Below are 16,555 nucleotides of genomic sequence, written 5' to 3' on the forward strand. Positions count from 1 at the left end.
CTCAACACTTAATTCCACACATCCCCTTCAATTTCAACTCCCTAATAGAGCTAGCGACTCTCTGTAACCACTCGCACTGAGCACAAAGAGCATCAGATAACAGGAGCAGACATGAACAGAAGCACACAACTGCTTATGAACATGTGACACACACACACACACACACACACACACACACACACACACACACACACACACACACACACAGTTTTGCATTTGTGTGTGTGCGCTTGCTAGTGTGTGTGTACGCCAGTTTGTGTGTGTGTGTGTGTGTGTGTGTGTGTGTGTGTGTGTGTGTGTGTGTGTGTGTGTGTGTGTGTGTGTGTGTGTGTGTGCTGTACCCGTATGCATCACAGTGCTTATCTTATGTGGCTGCAAGTACGTGAAAGTCGTTCCATCATGGGAGATGCTACTTTTGTCAGTGCGTGTCCATTCGTCAAAGCATGCTCGGTTCTCTTGACACAGCTACGGATGTGCGTTGTCAATCATAATGCAGTGTGTGTGTGTGTGTGTGTGTGTGTGTGTGTGTGTGTGTGTGTGTGTGTGTGTGTGTGTGTGTGTGTGTGTGTGTGTGTGTGTGTGTGTGTGTGTGTGTGTGTGTGTGTGTGTGTGTGTGTGTGTGTGTGTGTGAGTGTGCATTTGTGTGGACAGGAACCACCAGACGAGGTCACGGATAAGGGCCAGCCTTTTGGATGCCCATTGCTCTCTCCCTCCTACAGCATGAGCATAAATTAGTCCCTGAGTATCAGCCACACATACTGATGTATAGATACGGGCCCTCAGCCGGGCCTTCAGCCCTGCCCTCCTCTGACTCAACCAAGGTTTCATAGGTTTCTTCCTGTTTTTCTCCAGATGGATAACTGATTCCATCTGCACGGTCTGCAGTAGATTTAGGGAATGCTGTTCAGAGGATATTCTAATGATAGATGAAGGCTCTGTTCTCTGTCCTCTTCAGTGTTGCTCAGGCTTTGTTACCACTTCAATGCCACAGTTGTGATCAGACTGATCTGACTTTCCAGGACTTAGACATGATTAAATTCGCTTCCTTACACAGATCCTCTATGCACCATGAAAGAGGACATACAGCGTGAATTAAAACCCATTTAGCAACAACAGAAAAAAAATAACCCTCAGAGCCTGCATCTTACACAGAGCCTCAGGTGCGTCGGTAAAACGTCTCTGAACACTCTCAAAATGATGGAAAGATTATCTCTGCAATTCCGATCTGACAGTCAGTGGGCTGCAGGTGCATGGCGGGGGAACAGGGCTAGAACTGGCACACAATGTCTGTATCTACCTAACAACACAGTGCCAGTTACTTTATATGCTCAAGGTTCTGGAAGTAAAAGTTGTTTTTGTTTTTTTGAAAAGATGGTGTGAGCAGACAAGCAGTGGAACCCCTCCAAGAACCACGGTGATGGAACTCCTCCTTGAATCATGACAAACAAGACAACAAAAGACTGCTGGTCCTTGAGACACAGTTTTAAATTATGCTGTTTGCAATGATTGTGGGGAAAGGTTCAAATAAATAAGTCTTCTGTATCACCGATGAATGAAAGCTAATTTTAACAAATTTACTGTTGTGCTTTTTAAATTGCAATACCGTGACAACTACATTTCTGGAGGTCTTATTTATGGTTCTCGCTGGATTTTTCTTTGCTGTAGCATGTCAAAGACAACAGCACACATGAAAAACTAGCAGAGCAGTCAATGGCAGATGTAAGTATTAAAAACAGATACAGTGATACCTCTACTTACCAATGTTTTACTTACGAAATTTTCTACTTACGAAATTTCTCAGCAGGAAAATATTACCTCTACTTACGAAAGAAATTTCGACTTACATAATGTAAAAACACAGTATCGGCTGATACTCGAATCTCCCACAGGTTCCTAAACGCAACATTCTCATAGCTGCTCTGCCATTGGCTATTACCTATTACGTACAGTATCTTCCTGGCATCCCCTTGGCTAAGAGGGATGCCACTCCACCTCTGTGTGGAGCTAGATCAGTGCTTACGGAGTGTTTGGCATTCGGCACTCGACTCGTAAGGTAGTCTGATAGTTTTGCGCAAATACAATAACTTTTGGAGTACATATTCACTATGGACCCCAAGAAAGTGACGGAGAAAAGAGGAAAAGAAAGGATGAAGCCAAGAGTTTTTTGTCCATGCAAACAAAGCAAGAGATCATAGCATAAGAAAGGGATGCGTTTGGTTGATCTCGCCAAAGAATATGGCCGAAATGCATCTACAATAGCCACATTATTAAAACAAAAGGAAGTTTAAGGAGTTTAAGGCATCGCTTGGGTGGTTGGAGAAGTTCAGAAGCAGGACTGGAATTCACTCTGTTGTTCGGCATCGTGAGATAGGAGCGCATGAACCAAAGATGGGGCAGCTGTTACAATGACCGTGATTATTATTCTTTACTCTATTCTTTGTTTTTTATGTTATGCACGACTGACTCTCATTTATTGTGTAATAATCTAATCGTAAAATGTATTTGTTACATGTTTTGATGCATTTTTATGCTTTATAAAACATTTATGTTGGAATTTTTCTTGGCTTGGAACGGATTAGGACTTTTTCATGGAAAACGCGTCTCTACTTATGTAATTTTCTACTAACGTAATTTCTTCCGGAACCAATTAATTTTCTAAGTAGAGGTACCACTGTAGTAGGATCAAACGTATGCTCACCTGTTTGTGCATCTCGATATTCAGTCCGTAGGACATCTCATAATACTGGATAGAGAGGACGACAAGAAGGAAAAAACACTTAGAATATTCCACAAACATCTTCCTGTGAGATTTGTGTGTGTGTGTGTGTGTGTGTGTGTGTGTGTGTGTGTGTGTGTGTGTGTGTGTGTGTGTGTGTGTGTGTGTGTGTGTGTGTGTGATGTGCACCTAGATAGCACTGTGATGGCAAATCAATATTAACATCTTTTTCAAGAAATTCAAATTATTACTGAGAGTTCAGTCCAAAAATAAAACACACAACTCTTCACTGTGCCAATCATGACACATTTTAGACTTCTTACTGACCGCCATCCGACAGAACGATGGATGACCGTTTTAATTCTCCAAACCTGTTCTGATCAGAAACGAGCCTGCATTCAAACATTCACAGAGAAAGCAGACGACTACAGCCAGGGAAAGAAACCGAGAAAACAAGACCATAGAGAACAAGCCTGTGTGTGGATGTGTGTGTGTGTGTGCGCGCGCATGCGTGTGTGTTCGGTGTTAATGAGAGGGCCACCCTCAAGGCATCAGCACTGTTAATCACCCACTCTGTCTGCAGGGGGACTGGCTCCGATGCTGGAAAACAAACAACACACAGATCTCAAATACGCGCAAACAAACACACCCATGCACACACTTGCGCACTCTTCTGTCACCAAATTGAACACACCGTTGTGTTCTGTTCGATTTCACTGACACTGGCTTGTGAAAATATGTATGCAACACAAGAACGTGCGCGCGCACGCACACACACACACACACACACACACACACACACACACACACACACACACACACTCCTTTTCTGTAGCTGCCCACGCAGAAGCTCCCTAAAGTAATTACAGCACTGGGGAAATTGAGGTGCTGCCGCTGGCCAGGGGAGTGGGCAACCTGATACGCTATTAGAAGCATTGTGTGTGTGTGTTGTGTGTGTGTGTGTGTGTGTGTGTGTGTGTGTGTGTGTGTGTGTGTGTGTGTGTGTGTGTGTGTGTGTGTGTGTTGAGGTGGGGGCTTATTGTGGGGATACAAAGCTAGGCCTGTTACTGATGGAGTGGAAATGCAATTGAAATTGTGGGCATGTATGTGCATGCTGTGTCTGTGTGTTTCACCTTTTGTATGTGTATGTTTGTGCGTGCTTGAGGAAGAGAGAATTTGAGTGAAGGAGGACAGATGAGCCATGTTGCTTTTATAGTTTTAATGTTATCTGGTTATCTTGCCATCGTGAATGAATAATCCGTATATAATGTTGTGTTGTTAACTCTTAATGTGACCGACTTGTTTGTGCTACTGAATTGATATATTTTAAAGAAAAATAATTGCTAATAATAAAATAATGTGCAACAACAGATTGTGATGTGCATTTTTGGAAGACAGTGGTGTCATCTTACTCACAAAGTTCCCATAACTTGTTTTAAATCCAGGGGTTCTGCATGAGGTCTCAAATGATCTGGTAATACTGTAACTCAGTTTGAATTCTGGACACAATAAAGTCAATTAGAGCGACAGTGTTTGGGTGTAGGACCCTTTTGCTGTATAGATGGCTCAAATCACTACCGAATTTTAATTTTGTCCGTTTTCAAATGGTTTTGTCAAAGTTCACACAAAGTGACAGCCATCGGTTCCCATTGGTATGCTTGAGGTGAGTCTCCTGAAAACGTAATGACAGCTTCTCCGCAGGCTACGTGATCGTCTGCTTGGACTGCTTTGAATTTCCTCTTACAGCCATTCGTTTCCATTCCCAGCAATATGCTGAACACATTCAGGAGCATGCTGATGAAAAAGCTGCAGCTTGTAAAGCATGAATAATAAGGAGCTGCTACAACATTTAACAGGTCACATCTTATGATTGGACTCTGAACTAATCTTTGTAGGTTTTTTTCCAGTGTTTTGATTTCATTCATGTATGAATTACTGAATCCTGTTCCTTAAAGTCCAAAAGGCATGATAGGGCTGACATTTCTACAAAAAATCATTTTCATCTTAAAGACAAAACAAAAAAACCTCTCATTTCTCTGTTCCTCCTCTTAACCTAGACTATTTTGAAGTATTTAAACAAACAAAATTCTAATTCTAATTGTGGCCTTGACTATGTGTGTGTGTGTGTGTGTGTGTGTGTGTGTGTGTGTATGTGTGTGTGTGTGTTAGCTGGTTAATGGTGGAAAGAGCAGCGTGGCAGCACAGATTAGATGAGATTAAATCCAGCCAGAGGATCAATTAGAGGTAAAACATCAGACGGCTACACAGCCATGGCCAGCTACAATGAGATTAGCCCCGAGGTTGAGCAGAACGGGTGTGTACAGCTGTGTTTAACTGAATGTGCGGGTGTGGAGGAAGAGAGAGACATGAAGGCAAGGAAATAAAAGCTAGGAGAGACAGAAATAACAGAGTCATTCCTTCAGAAGCACAGTGGAAAATCAAGGACCAGTTGAATTTATTTAAATTGTGGTCTGTGTGTGTGTTCAAATAACATAAACATTATAATTATTATTCAATCTCGGCGGACCAAAAATACCACGTTAGGGTTTTTCTTCTAGCTAACCTCATAAGAATGATTTGATGTGATGCAACATTCAACAGGATAACAGTATTAGGCTATACCTTCAGAAACTTTTAGAAATATTAAATATTTAGAAAATAATGTAGTATGAAATAATGAATTGAACGTTTGAACAATAAATTTGGAATCAACTTTGCTGCACAAAAAAATCAAATCTGATGAGGAGATTCCAACCTACTGGTCAACAGTCTGTGACCGGTAACAGTTTTTCTGCCTCATCATTGTTTCAGCGTACATTTTCTGTGAGCAATAAAACATATCTCTAAGCCTGTGATCTCTAAGCCTTGTTGTAATAAACTAGAGTTACTCTTAAGGATAAATGTTGACGAAACTTTGCATTACAGGAAAGTGGTGAGGAAAGGAAAAGTGTTAGCAATGAAAACATACTAATGATAGGTTATTTATTGTAATATACACATCAATCTTTCAAGCAATGTGTAAAGAAAAAAACCACACAAAGTCCTGGAGAAAATGAAATTTAAGGATGAACATCATTTTGATGCACAACAAATACACAGATTCACTCACCATTATATAATGACGCTGCATCTCAGACTTCTCACTGGCCAGCTTGTCACACTCGAGCTTCAGACTGAGGAGAGAGGACAGGAAACGAGCACCGAGTCAGACCGTTACTCAGTTTGACAGACTTCCTTCTAAAGTGCTGACGCCCGGTGACTTCTGCCCCCTCATCATTACCTCCACTTCCACCAAAGGCACCATCATCACTTTAATTAGCACTTCAACCCCCATCACTGCCTTCTGAGAAACCGATCATCATCATTTCAGCTAGCGTTACCATCTTTATCATCATCACCACCTTCGTCATCATCAGCATTACTGCAGTCATCGTTTCATTTTTCAGAGTTGGATAAGTCATCGCTTGACAGGAGGTCAAACTAACTCTGAACTCCAGAAAAGCAGAAGATCCAAGTGCCTTCTTTCTATATCAAAGAAGAGAAAGTCCATGACAAAGTCTAAATATAGTGTTGGAGCATTTCCTGCAACCCTGTCCCTGCGGCAGTCATTAGCTGTAATCATGTCATGGCCGATGTCATGCAAGGCGACAGGACAAAGGAGGAAGCATCAACAAGTCACGGGGGTCGCCAGATGAAAAAGACAGGGGGGAAAAGGGGAAAAGTATTCTGCTGTGATTGGAGCCAGGCTCTGAAGACGTCCTATAGTGGGAGGACTGGATGAGTCTCAGATCAGATGGAGATTGGTGCAGACACGCGGCGGACAGCTTCAGATTCAGGATGATTTGATGATGTGTGTCCATTTATGCTGGGATGTTCTACTCAGCTGTCTGCAGGAATGACCTCTTGATTACAATGAGCTCCGGATGAATGGTCACTGCTGCTAGTTTTAACAGGCAGACTGAAGACAGTTACAAACGGCCACTGATGTCGGCTCATCACACGCAGCATCGCACTCCTTCCATAATTACTGCAGAAGCTGCTGTGTCAGTTGGACTTAGCTTCAGTTTTGGTTGACCGTTATGTTATTGGTGGATGTTTGGAACATACTGTAGACAATGCAAGCTTGAGTTTATGTTACAGTGTCACTATGCCACCCAATTTAGAAAGTTTTCCTTAACACATCTATGACAAATCTGACATCGTCCCATGAGCTGTTGTTAATGTAACCTCCGGTACGTCTAAATCAGAGAATTACCTCAAGCTGCAGAGCATTACAAATGTTTTCCAGCATGCTGTATTTGTTTTGCCTGGCAGTAATACAGAATATACATACTTTTGCAACCGTAGTAACGACATTATGTTATTACTGGGATACTTTACATAATACTGTCCAGACATGTCTCGGTGATAAGAAAATGTTAGCTGTAAGGTGACAACTTATTCATATATTGCACAGCTTATATGCTAATGCAAACTGCCGGTTTTATATAACTGAAAAATGAACAAACATCAGAGAAAACATCACTTTGGAGTAATAGTGTTATTTCCAAACAGCTAATGTTTCACGCATCAAGAAATGTTTGTTTTAAAAGACACTCTAAATACATTTAATTTGTGGTTAGATCTGTGGTCCAAGACTGGAAATATTTGTGATGAGTTATAATTTATCGGAAAAACTAATATAATCAAGGTTACCAACAACAGATGCCCAACCTGCTCCACAGTGGTGGGGGATGATTCTTTGTTGGGGTAATGGGAGAGCTTATTCTGTCATAGTCCTGTGTGTATGAGCAGCCTCCACTTATCCAAAATGCTCCCCTTCCCTCCCACATTAAACCCTTTTCTGCTATCCATGTGTACATGCGTAGGCTGTGCGGTGAGTTGTCATGACAACAGGCCTTCCTGCTGCCAGCCTACCTAGGATTGGCTTTGTGCCACCTCTGATTGGTTCTCAGCAGCCCTCAGGCCTGCACAGTTGCACTCAAACAACACTTTGATGGAGTTTTATTGCCAATTCTTCCGACTCTAAATCGTTCCTGCTGTCATCTTTATTTTGATTTATATATCCCCTGATCTATTTATGCATGTGAATGATGGATGCGGAGAAGTGGGAAAAGGAAGGGAGTGGAAGGAAGAAGACAGCGACAGCTACAATGCGTGCTACTATACTCAGGGGAACGCCTGTGGTACATTTGCCTTTTAAAGGCTTTAGCAACAGACAAGCACAGCACAGCAGCAGAATGCTACAAAGCCTCGTCTGTGACTCCCAAACCCGCCCCCTTGAGTCAATAGGCACTGTATGCATGTTCTCTACGCTCAGACAAAAAACGTATTCTTTCAACTGTGCCCTAGCTCTCTGAAGGGGGTTAAACAGTGCTGCTCACCGTTGTGGGAATTACAGAAACCAAAGGCAAGGAAAAAGACATGCAGACTGTTATTGTCATTTCAGAATCCTCTGGAAGCAGGAGTGATCAGACCAAAGCTGGGATTTTGCACAGAATTTGCTTTTGCCTGTCTCTGAGTCTGACAGAAGAAAGTGTCATAAAGGTTCTAGGAGAACAGGTACGGAGGAACAAATCAACTTCCTAAGGAAGGAAAGGCTCTTCAAAGACTCTACTTTCACAAAGAGACAGGGTCTCTTGCTGAGCTGCAGACCCTGTGGTGTCCCCATATTTAATATCTGCCATCAAACAGATTAGTTTTGTTTTGTTTTTTGCGCAAGGTATTTTTTATTAATTTTCCAAGTCATGAAAAGAGTTTGTACAATAATGCAAATTAGGGATCAGTCAGTCCTTTTGCACTGTAGCAATATGTAAGCAGTAAAGGGAGATCAATAAACTAGGATAAACAAGATAGATTTAAGTAGGAGACAATAAAAAATGTTAGTTCAGTGTGAAGTGTGGTTGTAGAGTTCAAGGGACGTTGGAACAAAGACATCTTTTTATTCTCAGCTGACTGCTGAAATGTCCCAGGTTCAAAATACAATTTTCTGAAAGTAATAATGATTTCTTAAAGAGTCTTGTGAGAAGTTCAGTTTACAATTTTGGGGAAGTTAACACTACTTTCTGACACGTATTTCAATAATTTGTTTTGAGTTAAAAACAAATGCTGATTTCCACAGGAATTTTCTTTTATAATTGGAAAATTCATTGTAAGCATGTTAAACTATTTGCACTCCTGTCATCAAACCAAATTTGCACATTGTCTAATTATTGCTAAATTGGATACTTTTTCATTTTTTACAGGACAGTACATATGGAAAAAATGTAAAATGAGAGAGCTGGTTACAAAGCGGTAACTGGCTGTTGCAATATGCAGTTAAGACAGAGGAAAGGCTTGGTAAAAGGCAGACTTGTCGTGAGAACACATTTCTGGCCTCAGTATAAAATGTTCTTTAGCTCTACAGTTTGTCATTTCAGCCCTTTGACACAGAATCAGTGTGGATATACAATGGCGTACACATGTTTGGCCTTCATAAATAGTTAGAATTCTGCTTATTGTAGCGCTTTGGAAAAAGAGCAATATTTTAGAACAGCACAAAGGAAAAAAATTTGTGAGAGTTAAAATAATGATAAAATAAAAAACCCAGACCCTGCAAATATGTACAAGGAACAGCCGCAGTAGCAAACTGCTTTCCCTGTGTTTTTAAATCATGAATACTTTTACAAGCCTGACACAATGCCAACCTCACCATATTAAAATAAGGTGAGGTTTGAACTTGTGTTACACTGAGTAACAAGTTCTAATTTCACATGGCCCGCTTAAACCTCAGGTCAGGACAGTATGAGTGGTTTCTGATATATAGTATAACTCCAAAGAATGCAGTTTTTGTTTCAGATAGGTTTGTTTAAAATTTTAAAAGTTTAAAAATAACTTGGCTATGGGGATTATTATAGAATTTATTTATTTTTGACCTGTCCATCCTTGACCACAAGGATGGACCAATGCCTATCAACTTGTTGATGAACTTTGGCCCTCACATCAACTCCAGTTGATGTGAGGACCAAAGTTGGAAGGGATGAAATTTTTACATTACAGGTTAGAGGGCTCACTTCACTTCTGAAACCCTGTTTAGACCAATGAGGAGAACACAAGACGACTTTGAATGAAAGTGCGTACTTTGTATTTGTGGGCATGCTTGTGTGTCTGCTTGTACCTGTGGTATTGTGCTTGGAGGAACTGAAACTCATCCTTGATCCTGTCACAGGAGTCAGATGTTGTAAATTTCAGCGGCTGCGACGAAGCCTGTCAAAGAAAAAAGCACAAAAGAAGACAAGGTAAAAAAGCTAATAATAAAGAAGGAGACCTAGCATATTAAGGAGGGTAATAGATGGATTAAGAATAGGGCAGGAGTCACTATTAGAGACAGGAACATTAAATCAAACAGTTTTCTGTTTAGGGCAGTCCACCTGGCACAACGGAACTGCTTTTCAAATTACATTTAGCCAAGTGGTTCTTAATCTTGTTGGAGGTACCAAACCCTGCCGGTTTCATATAGTCACTCACCGAACCCTTCTTTAGGATTCTTTTTTTCTTTCTTCAAATTTTAGACATAAGTATATGTTTTACTGGTGTATTTAATGAATTGTGCATGTCATCTTTTTTTAAAGAACAAAACCAAGACTTCATGAACTCACATGAAATTACCTACCTGCAAATCAGCGTGACTTCTGCTGTTGTTACTGAGAGACCAGTTCAGATACTGTATGTGTGGCTTCACCTTGGCAAGTGCTACTCTTATGTCATTTTCACAGCAAAGTCTGTTTCTTTTGTTTTCCATGCAGCTTAAGGAAGTGTTCCTTTATTTTTGCCAGTGTGAGACTAGAGTTGCTCAACTTGACATTGCAAATCATGTAGAACGCTGACTCTCATCACGTTCCGTAATACAGTACATGTAAATTCACGTTGTACATATTCGTCCGACCACTTTATTTTTTTGCTCAACAGTTACTATGAATTAAAATATTAAGAAAGCAATCAGACGACGTACCATCATGACAGATATAAATCAACTGAGTGCGCAAAATCCCATGTAGCACAGGTTGGCTAATCGATGTAGCGTGATCACCTGCAGCCAGTGGTGGCTAAGGGGGGCCTGTCATCACGAATTGACACAATGTGTCAAACATTCACAGTGATTCGTGCATGTTTGGCAAAAACACACGACATATTGTGTTGGTTAGTTTGTCTTGACCTCCGTCTCCGCCAAACCCCTGAGACCGACTCACCGAACCTCTAGGGTTCGAGTGAACCCAGGTTAAGAAGCACTGATTTAGCCATACAAAAGGTAGTTTATTAAGCACAAAAATACACACAACCGTTGTTTTGTTTCTGTGCAGCTCGGAACCCTGTGCAGCTGTTCAGTTATCACTAAACAATGTCAATTTATGTGCCTGTACAACAATCTATTCATCAGCAAATCAACACCATGTTTCAGCTTCTAGTGACACAACCAAGACTTCTTGTACCAGCAGTGTCTTCACAGCACAGAAACAATGGAGTCATCACCCACAGCCATTATGAACAAAAGCGTTAAGTTGTGAGCTACAGCAGCCCATCCGTTGATAACATGACCAACTCAAAATTACAATCTAGTGTTTTTTTCCATAACAGTTCTTAGTTATTCCAATGTTCAGGTTGCATGATATGTATACCTACTTCCTCATGCTAGCTTTGATTAAAAAAAAAACGTACACACTGACACATTTTGTTGTACTGGACTTTGAGATGTACCTAATTTGATGAGTTCTTTCAAGTGATGAAAAGATTGCTCTTCAAATAAAAAATAAATTCCCTTACTGACATCATCCTTCTCTTTGGCACATTACCACAACCGATAACTGACATGCTATTAGTAAAGCAGTAAAGAAGATTTCTATGTTTAATACTGGTAAATTGACACTAATTTTGAACAGAATGTTCAATGTTCTTGATTGTATTTGACCTGAATCCCTCAATCATGTGATTTCTGTGTAGTGATATGGAACTTCCTGTGTAGTGACCATGTGATTTATCAATGGCAGTCATGTGACTTACAAACAATTCGAGTGTGAAGATATTAAAGAAGGGTCAAGAGTTCAACCTAAGTTCCAAACTGTTAAAGTGATGCACACTTCAAATTTTATTTGAGTTTATTTGAATTTGTGTTTTTGTCATAGGTTAATGTTTAGGTGCGCTACAGTGATGTTTGATGGTGCGGGGGTGATTTCCTCATTAAATATCAGTGAAAGAAAATCAAAGCTTTTTGTGTTGTGACTACGAGCAGCCAGCCATCCATGTTATGTTTAAACAACTTTGTTCAGGTCTCATCTAGCAAGTCATCGTTCTTTCATCTAACCCGGATGTTCTAATTCTGTTCACGCTACATTCCTAAGGTAATGGTGAGGGTTGATGGCCTCATTATGTGCAAGGGCACAGCTAGCATTACAATCAAATAGGGCAAAATCTCATTATTTCGTACCGGGCTCCATAATGAGTCAGGTGAGGGAGGAATCTACATCTTTCCACTGCTACTGTACATGCATAAAAACTATTAGTTATCAGCTCCAAAACTTATGGGAGACTAATCTGTTGGCAGTCTGCTCCCTTTGGCATGTGGATAATCTAACAAATAAACTGCTTCATAATTTGCTTCAAGGCAAAAAAAAAAAACATTAACAGCAACAGCAACAGGAGCTGGAGAAAAAGACCTCTGTGTTTAGAAGGTTTAATTATTTACTGCTTTGTGTTTTACACTCATCTTGTTAATAGCCAAGAAAGGATTATTCCACCGTCAAAGGTACAAACAGTATGGTATATTAGTTTTGACACTAAACTAGGCATTGTAGATTCTCTTCACAAAAAATTAACACCTACAAAACAGACAAATTTAACAAAAAATAACTTTAAAATGCAAAGAAAAAGAAAAATGAAGGCAGTAAAAACACGCAGACGGATCTCCAAAAGAGACCTGAACTATTAAACTTTCAAATGTCATCAGAAGTCCTGACATTATCTTGCTGCCCCAACACACAGAAACATTCAATCCATGAAAATTAAGCTGCTGCTCAGAGTTTCCCTCTGAAAAACAGGATAACCTTTCCATTATCTCTCAGGCCATCCAGCTTGGCCTGGACCAAACTTGGCAAACTGTTGCTCAGCAATCTGGCTCTGTGCCACAGAACCAGCGCCAACGTAAGGCACTAGGCTAAGGGTGGCTACGCAACTCACAAGGCAATGACCGCTCCCTGTATGGGCATCGTGTCTGAAAAGTATGGCTGTGTGTCTAAAGGTTAGCTCCACGCCTCTGGATACACATGTTGCTTCAGATATGATTTCCTCCCAGCATAACGCAGTATGCCCACATTCAAAATACCAAGATTTTGTTCAGTCAGCTGCCTGACAGTAGGACATCTGGTTCTGCAGGGAATAAAGAGAGACAGACAAGATAAGCAGAAGAAAAAAGAAAAACACAAGAAAACTACAGAGGAAAGGCAGGTACCAAGGGTTTTTTAGACAAATGAAGGTGCAAAGCTTTTTAGAACATTGAATTGAGAACTGAACATTTTAAGAATACCTGAAAGGAAATGGTTTCTAATTATATTCGTCTTTGATCAATCCTTCAATGGTCCTGATCTCACTTGCAATATAATCTCTCTCTGCTTTGTGCCTTCAGAAGAAAGGTCACAAAAACACTGAAATTCATTCTTCAAGTCCTGATCCATACAGAAGCCTGAAGTTTGACGAGAACATGAAGGTAAAGGAGGCTGTCAGCTATGGTAAAGCTAAGACCATCTGATTGTCTATTTATTAACAATTTCATTTTTATGAATAATTCTGTCATTTCTAATGGACATAGTGTTTATTGGCATTACTTAAAAGAAAAAGATCTTTCTCTGTAAAGAAAAAGATCTTTTGCAGAGTGACTATATAATTTATTTTTAGCATAATGTGTATCGTTCAACATTTGGCTTTGCCAGAACATCACAAAAAATAATAAGTCTTGCAGTGATGACAACTGAGGGGCCACAGTTGGGTTCCACAAGCTTTTAACTCTACACACCATCAGTAACAACACTAAGATGTTTCTATGTATGTACGCCATTTATCTAAATGTATGTTTGATGTTTTGTATGGATTATAATGATTTCAATAGGCGAAAAGGAAATTTACCTATTGAACCACAGGTTAAAGAGGCCAACTTCTCCCAAAACAAACAGTAGTGGTCTGACTGACAATGAGATATCACTACTTAGATTAGTATCCAGGAAAAGAATCCTCTACAGTGATCTCTCAACAAACAACTGGTGGCACAGGTGTTAAAACAGTCTCATGAAATAAGTTTCTTTTGCTAATGAGGTAAATGATATGACAGAGTGAGCAGTGTAATCCTGGATAGAAGATTCAGCAGCGAGCATGAGTTTGAAGGTCGACTGTCAAAGAGCTGCCCTGATGCGTCTGTTGCTGCACAACCAGGCTATGCAGGCTCCATTAGTACAGCTAACAGTGTTTATTATCTCTCTCTGTCCATGACCATAATAAGGTTCTCTATGGGGGCCTGAGAGCCCACAACAGATGGATGCCCATAATGTTAATGAAATACTGCCGTAATATTATGGCACATGCCATCTGCTGTGTCAAAAAAAGGTACCTACATGCTGTGCATGAAAATATGTTTGTGTAAGAGAGGAGCTATGCCAACACATGCATGTGTGCGCGCGTGTCTAGACACACAGTGCAGACAAGTCTACACAGTGTGAATAAAGCAGAGGAAGATCTGTGTGGTAAAGCAAAACAGAGCACTTTAACATTAAATAGGTCTGTGTGTGAGGGACAGATTTTGCGTGTGTGCATCTGTGTGTCGGGTGTGATAAGCCTCTTTGTATGATGCTTGGCTGCCAGAGGAACAAATATTCACTGCAATGAATCATACACAAGTATACAAAAGCCCACACACACACTCTTCTCTCCCATACAAAATTTACATAGCACACACACATGCACACACAAACACACACCCCACAGCACCTAAATGTAGGACAATCTCTAATTTGATTCTGCCCTGCTCCTTTGAGACATAATTAAAGCATTAAAAAGCTTTGTGCGCTGGTGAGGCAATTGAGACAGTCTTCAGTGAATAAATGGGATTCATCGTTTCAGGAAATTGCTGCCCCACCCCCATCACCCACCCACCAACCCAAACCCACTCATCATCACCCTCCTCCTCCTCACCAACCCTTACTGGCCTCATCATCTGGTCCAATCCATGTGAAATCTACTGTGAAACATAATGTCTATTTTAAATAAGAATCAAGCAAAGGTTCTTTCTGCTCTATTGATCAGCCTACAAAAGCGACAGGAAGGGATTTGGTTGGGTTGGGGGGGTACATACACTATACCCAGCAGATTACTTAGACCCACAAGCGAAGTGTGTAGACATATACAATACATACAGACACACAATAACAGCAGGATACACTGGAAACTTCCTCCTCAGGATGAATCGAGCCTGAGGGTATCAGCAGTGGGGAGAGTATTTCCTGGAGCACTGCCTCACTGTTTACATCTCAGTTGGAGGATGTTTGCATGGTGTGTGTGTGTGTGTGTGTGTGTGTGTGTGTGTGTGTGTGTGTGTGTGTGTGTGTGTGTGTGTGTGTGTGTGTGTGTGTGTGTGTGTTTTGGGGGCAGGGATGGAGCTTTGGCTTTGTAATCACACTCTAATGACTGGATGTTATCTCACTCGCACTTCTAAATGAATGCAGATCATCTACACTGCCAGCCGTTGGCTTGTTTTAATGCCAGGCTGTCTATGTACTTTGTAGCAACAGCCACAAATGATGCTGTCTGAGCTAGCCATCCCTGCTTTCCATCAGACTCCCACTGGCCAATCTGAATATGGAGAATAGATGCAAAAGAAATGTTATTCAGGAACAGAACAATGATTGGAAAGTGGGGATAGCTTGTATGCAGAGGATGAATAATTGGCTTTTTCATCTGAGTTTGATTGTGAGATTTTTAAGTATGGGGCATTTTAAAGTAATGGGATGTGTCAACCTTTCAAAGATATTCACATTTTCTGGCCTCGGTTCTAAAAGATTGGCACAAAGCATTGTCACTCTGAAGAAGATAATTATATCCCATTGTGCACTGGTGAATACAACACGTGGGGTATGTGTTTAACATGTAGGAAAATCTCTCAGCAAAAATCCATCATGACATGATTCACAGAGCCAGACACTGAGGGCTTATGCCTCATGCTAATACACCAGCAACAAACAAGATCACGCCGTCCATCTAAGAATAGCTCCAACTGAACGATTCCATCTAAATATCCCAGATTAGTGTTTGGACTAAAGCGTATGGCCCACTGATCTGAGAGGAGGACAGGACTAACTGGCCTGCATCCAAGCTAACCCCAGCCAACTCTGTCTAGAACAAGCAAGCCTCGTTATGTTAGCTGCTTAGTGTGTGTGTGTTTAGTGTATATATGAGAGGGGAGGCTGAGGAATAGGATTGTGTCTTCAGCCACTCTGGACAGGGGCTTTGGAGTGCAGGGAGAGCCTAATCCTGTTTGGGCCAGGAATTTGATTTTGATTATTATCTCTCACGAACCAAGCCAAAGCTTACCCCCATTTCAGCAGCATTATCCCACACAAACACACACACACACACCCCTCACCCCCAGCAGCCCAACAGATTTGACCTCGTTAAGACTCTTTAAAGGGGATTATTCCACTTTTATCACTTCGAGTGAAGTGCCCTCGCTCACATAGGCTTGGCATGGCTTGGCCTCTCTCCATTCTCCACCACTATCTTGACCCTGATACAAGACAAGCCAAATACGAAGTACAAACACACACA

General features: G+C 41.0%; 1 protein-coding gene across 2 annotated transcripts in view; it reads right to left on the reverse strand.

Annotated features, from left to right (window-relative positions):
• Positions 1 to 16,555, reverse strand: part of tle5 (TLE family member 5, transcriptional modulator) — a 33,114-nt gene that overhangs the window by 7,108 nt on the left and 9,451 nt on the right. For both annotated transcript variants that reach the window (XM_068319301.1, XM_068319300.1), the window contains exons 2-4: positions 9,873 to 9,961; positions 5,826 to 5,889; positions 2,699 to 2,743 (exon numbers count right to left, since the gene is read on the reverse strand). In XM_068319301.1, coding sequence (XP_068175402.1) covers positions 2,699 to 2,743; positions 5,826 to 5,889; positions 9,873 to 9,961 — 198 coding nt within the window. The remainder of the gene's footprint in view (positions 1 to 2,698; positions 2,744 to 5,825; positions 5,890 to 9,872; positions 9,962 to 16,555) is intronic.

This window comes from Antennarius striatus, chromosome 7 (genome assembly GCF_040054535.1).
Source record: "Antennarius striatus isolate MH-2024 chromosome 7, ASM4005453v1, whole genome shotgun sequence".
NCBI lineage: Eukaryota > Metazoa > Chordata > Actinopteri > Lophiiformes > Antennariidae > Antennarius > Antennarius striatus.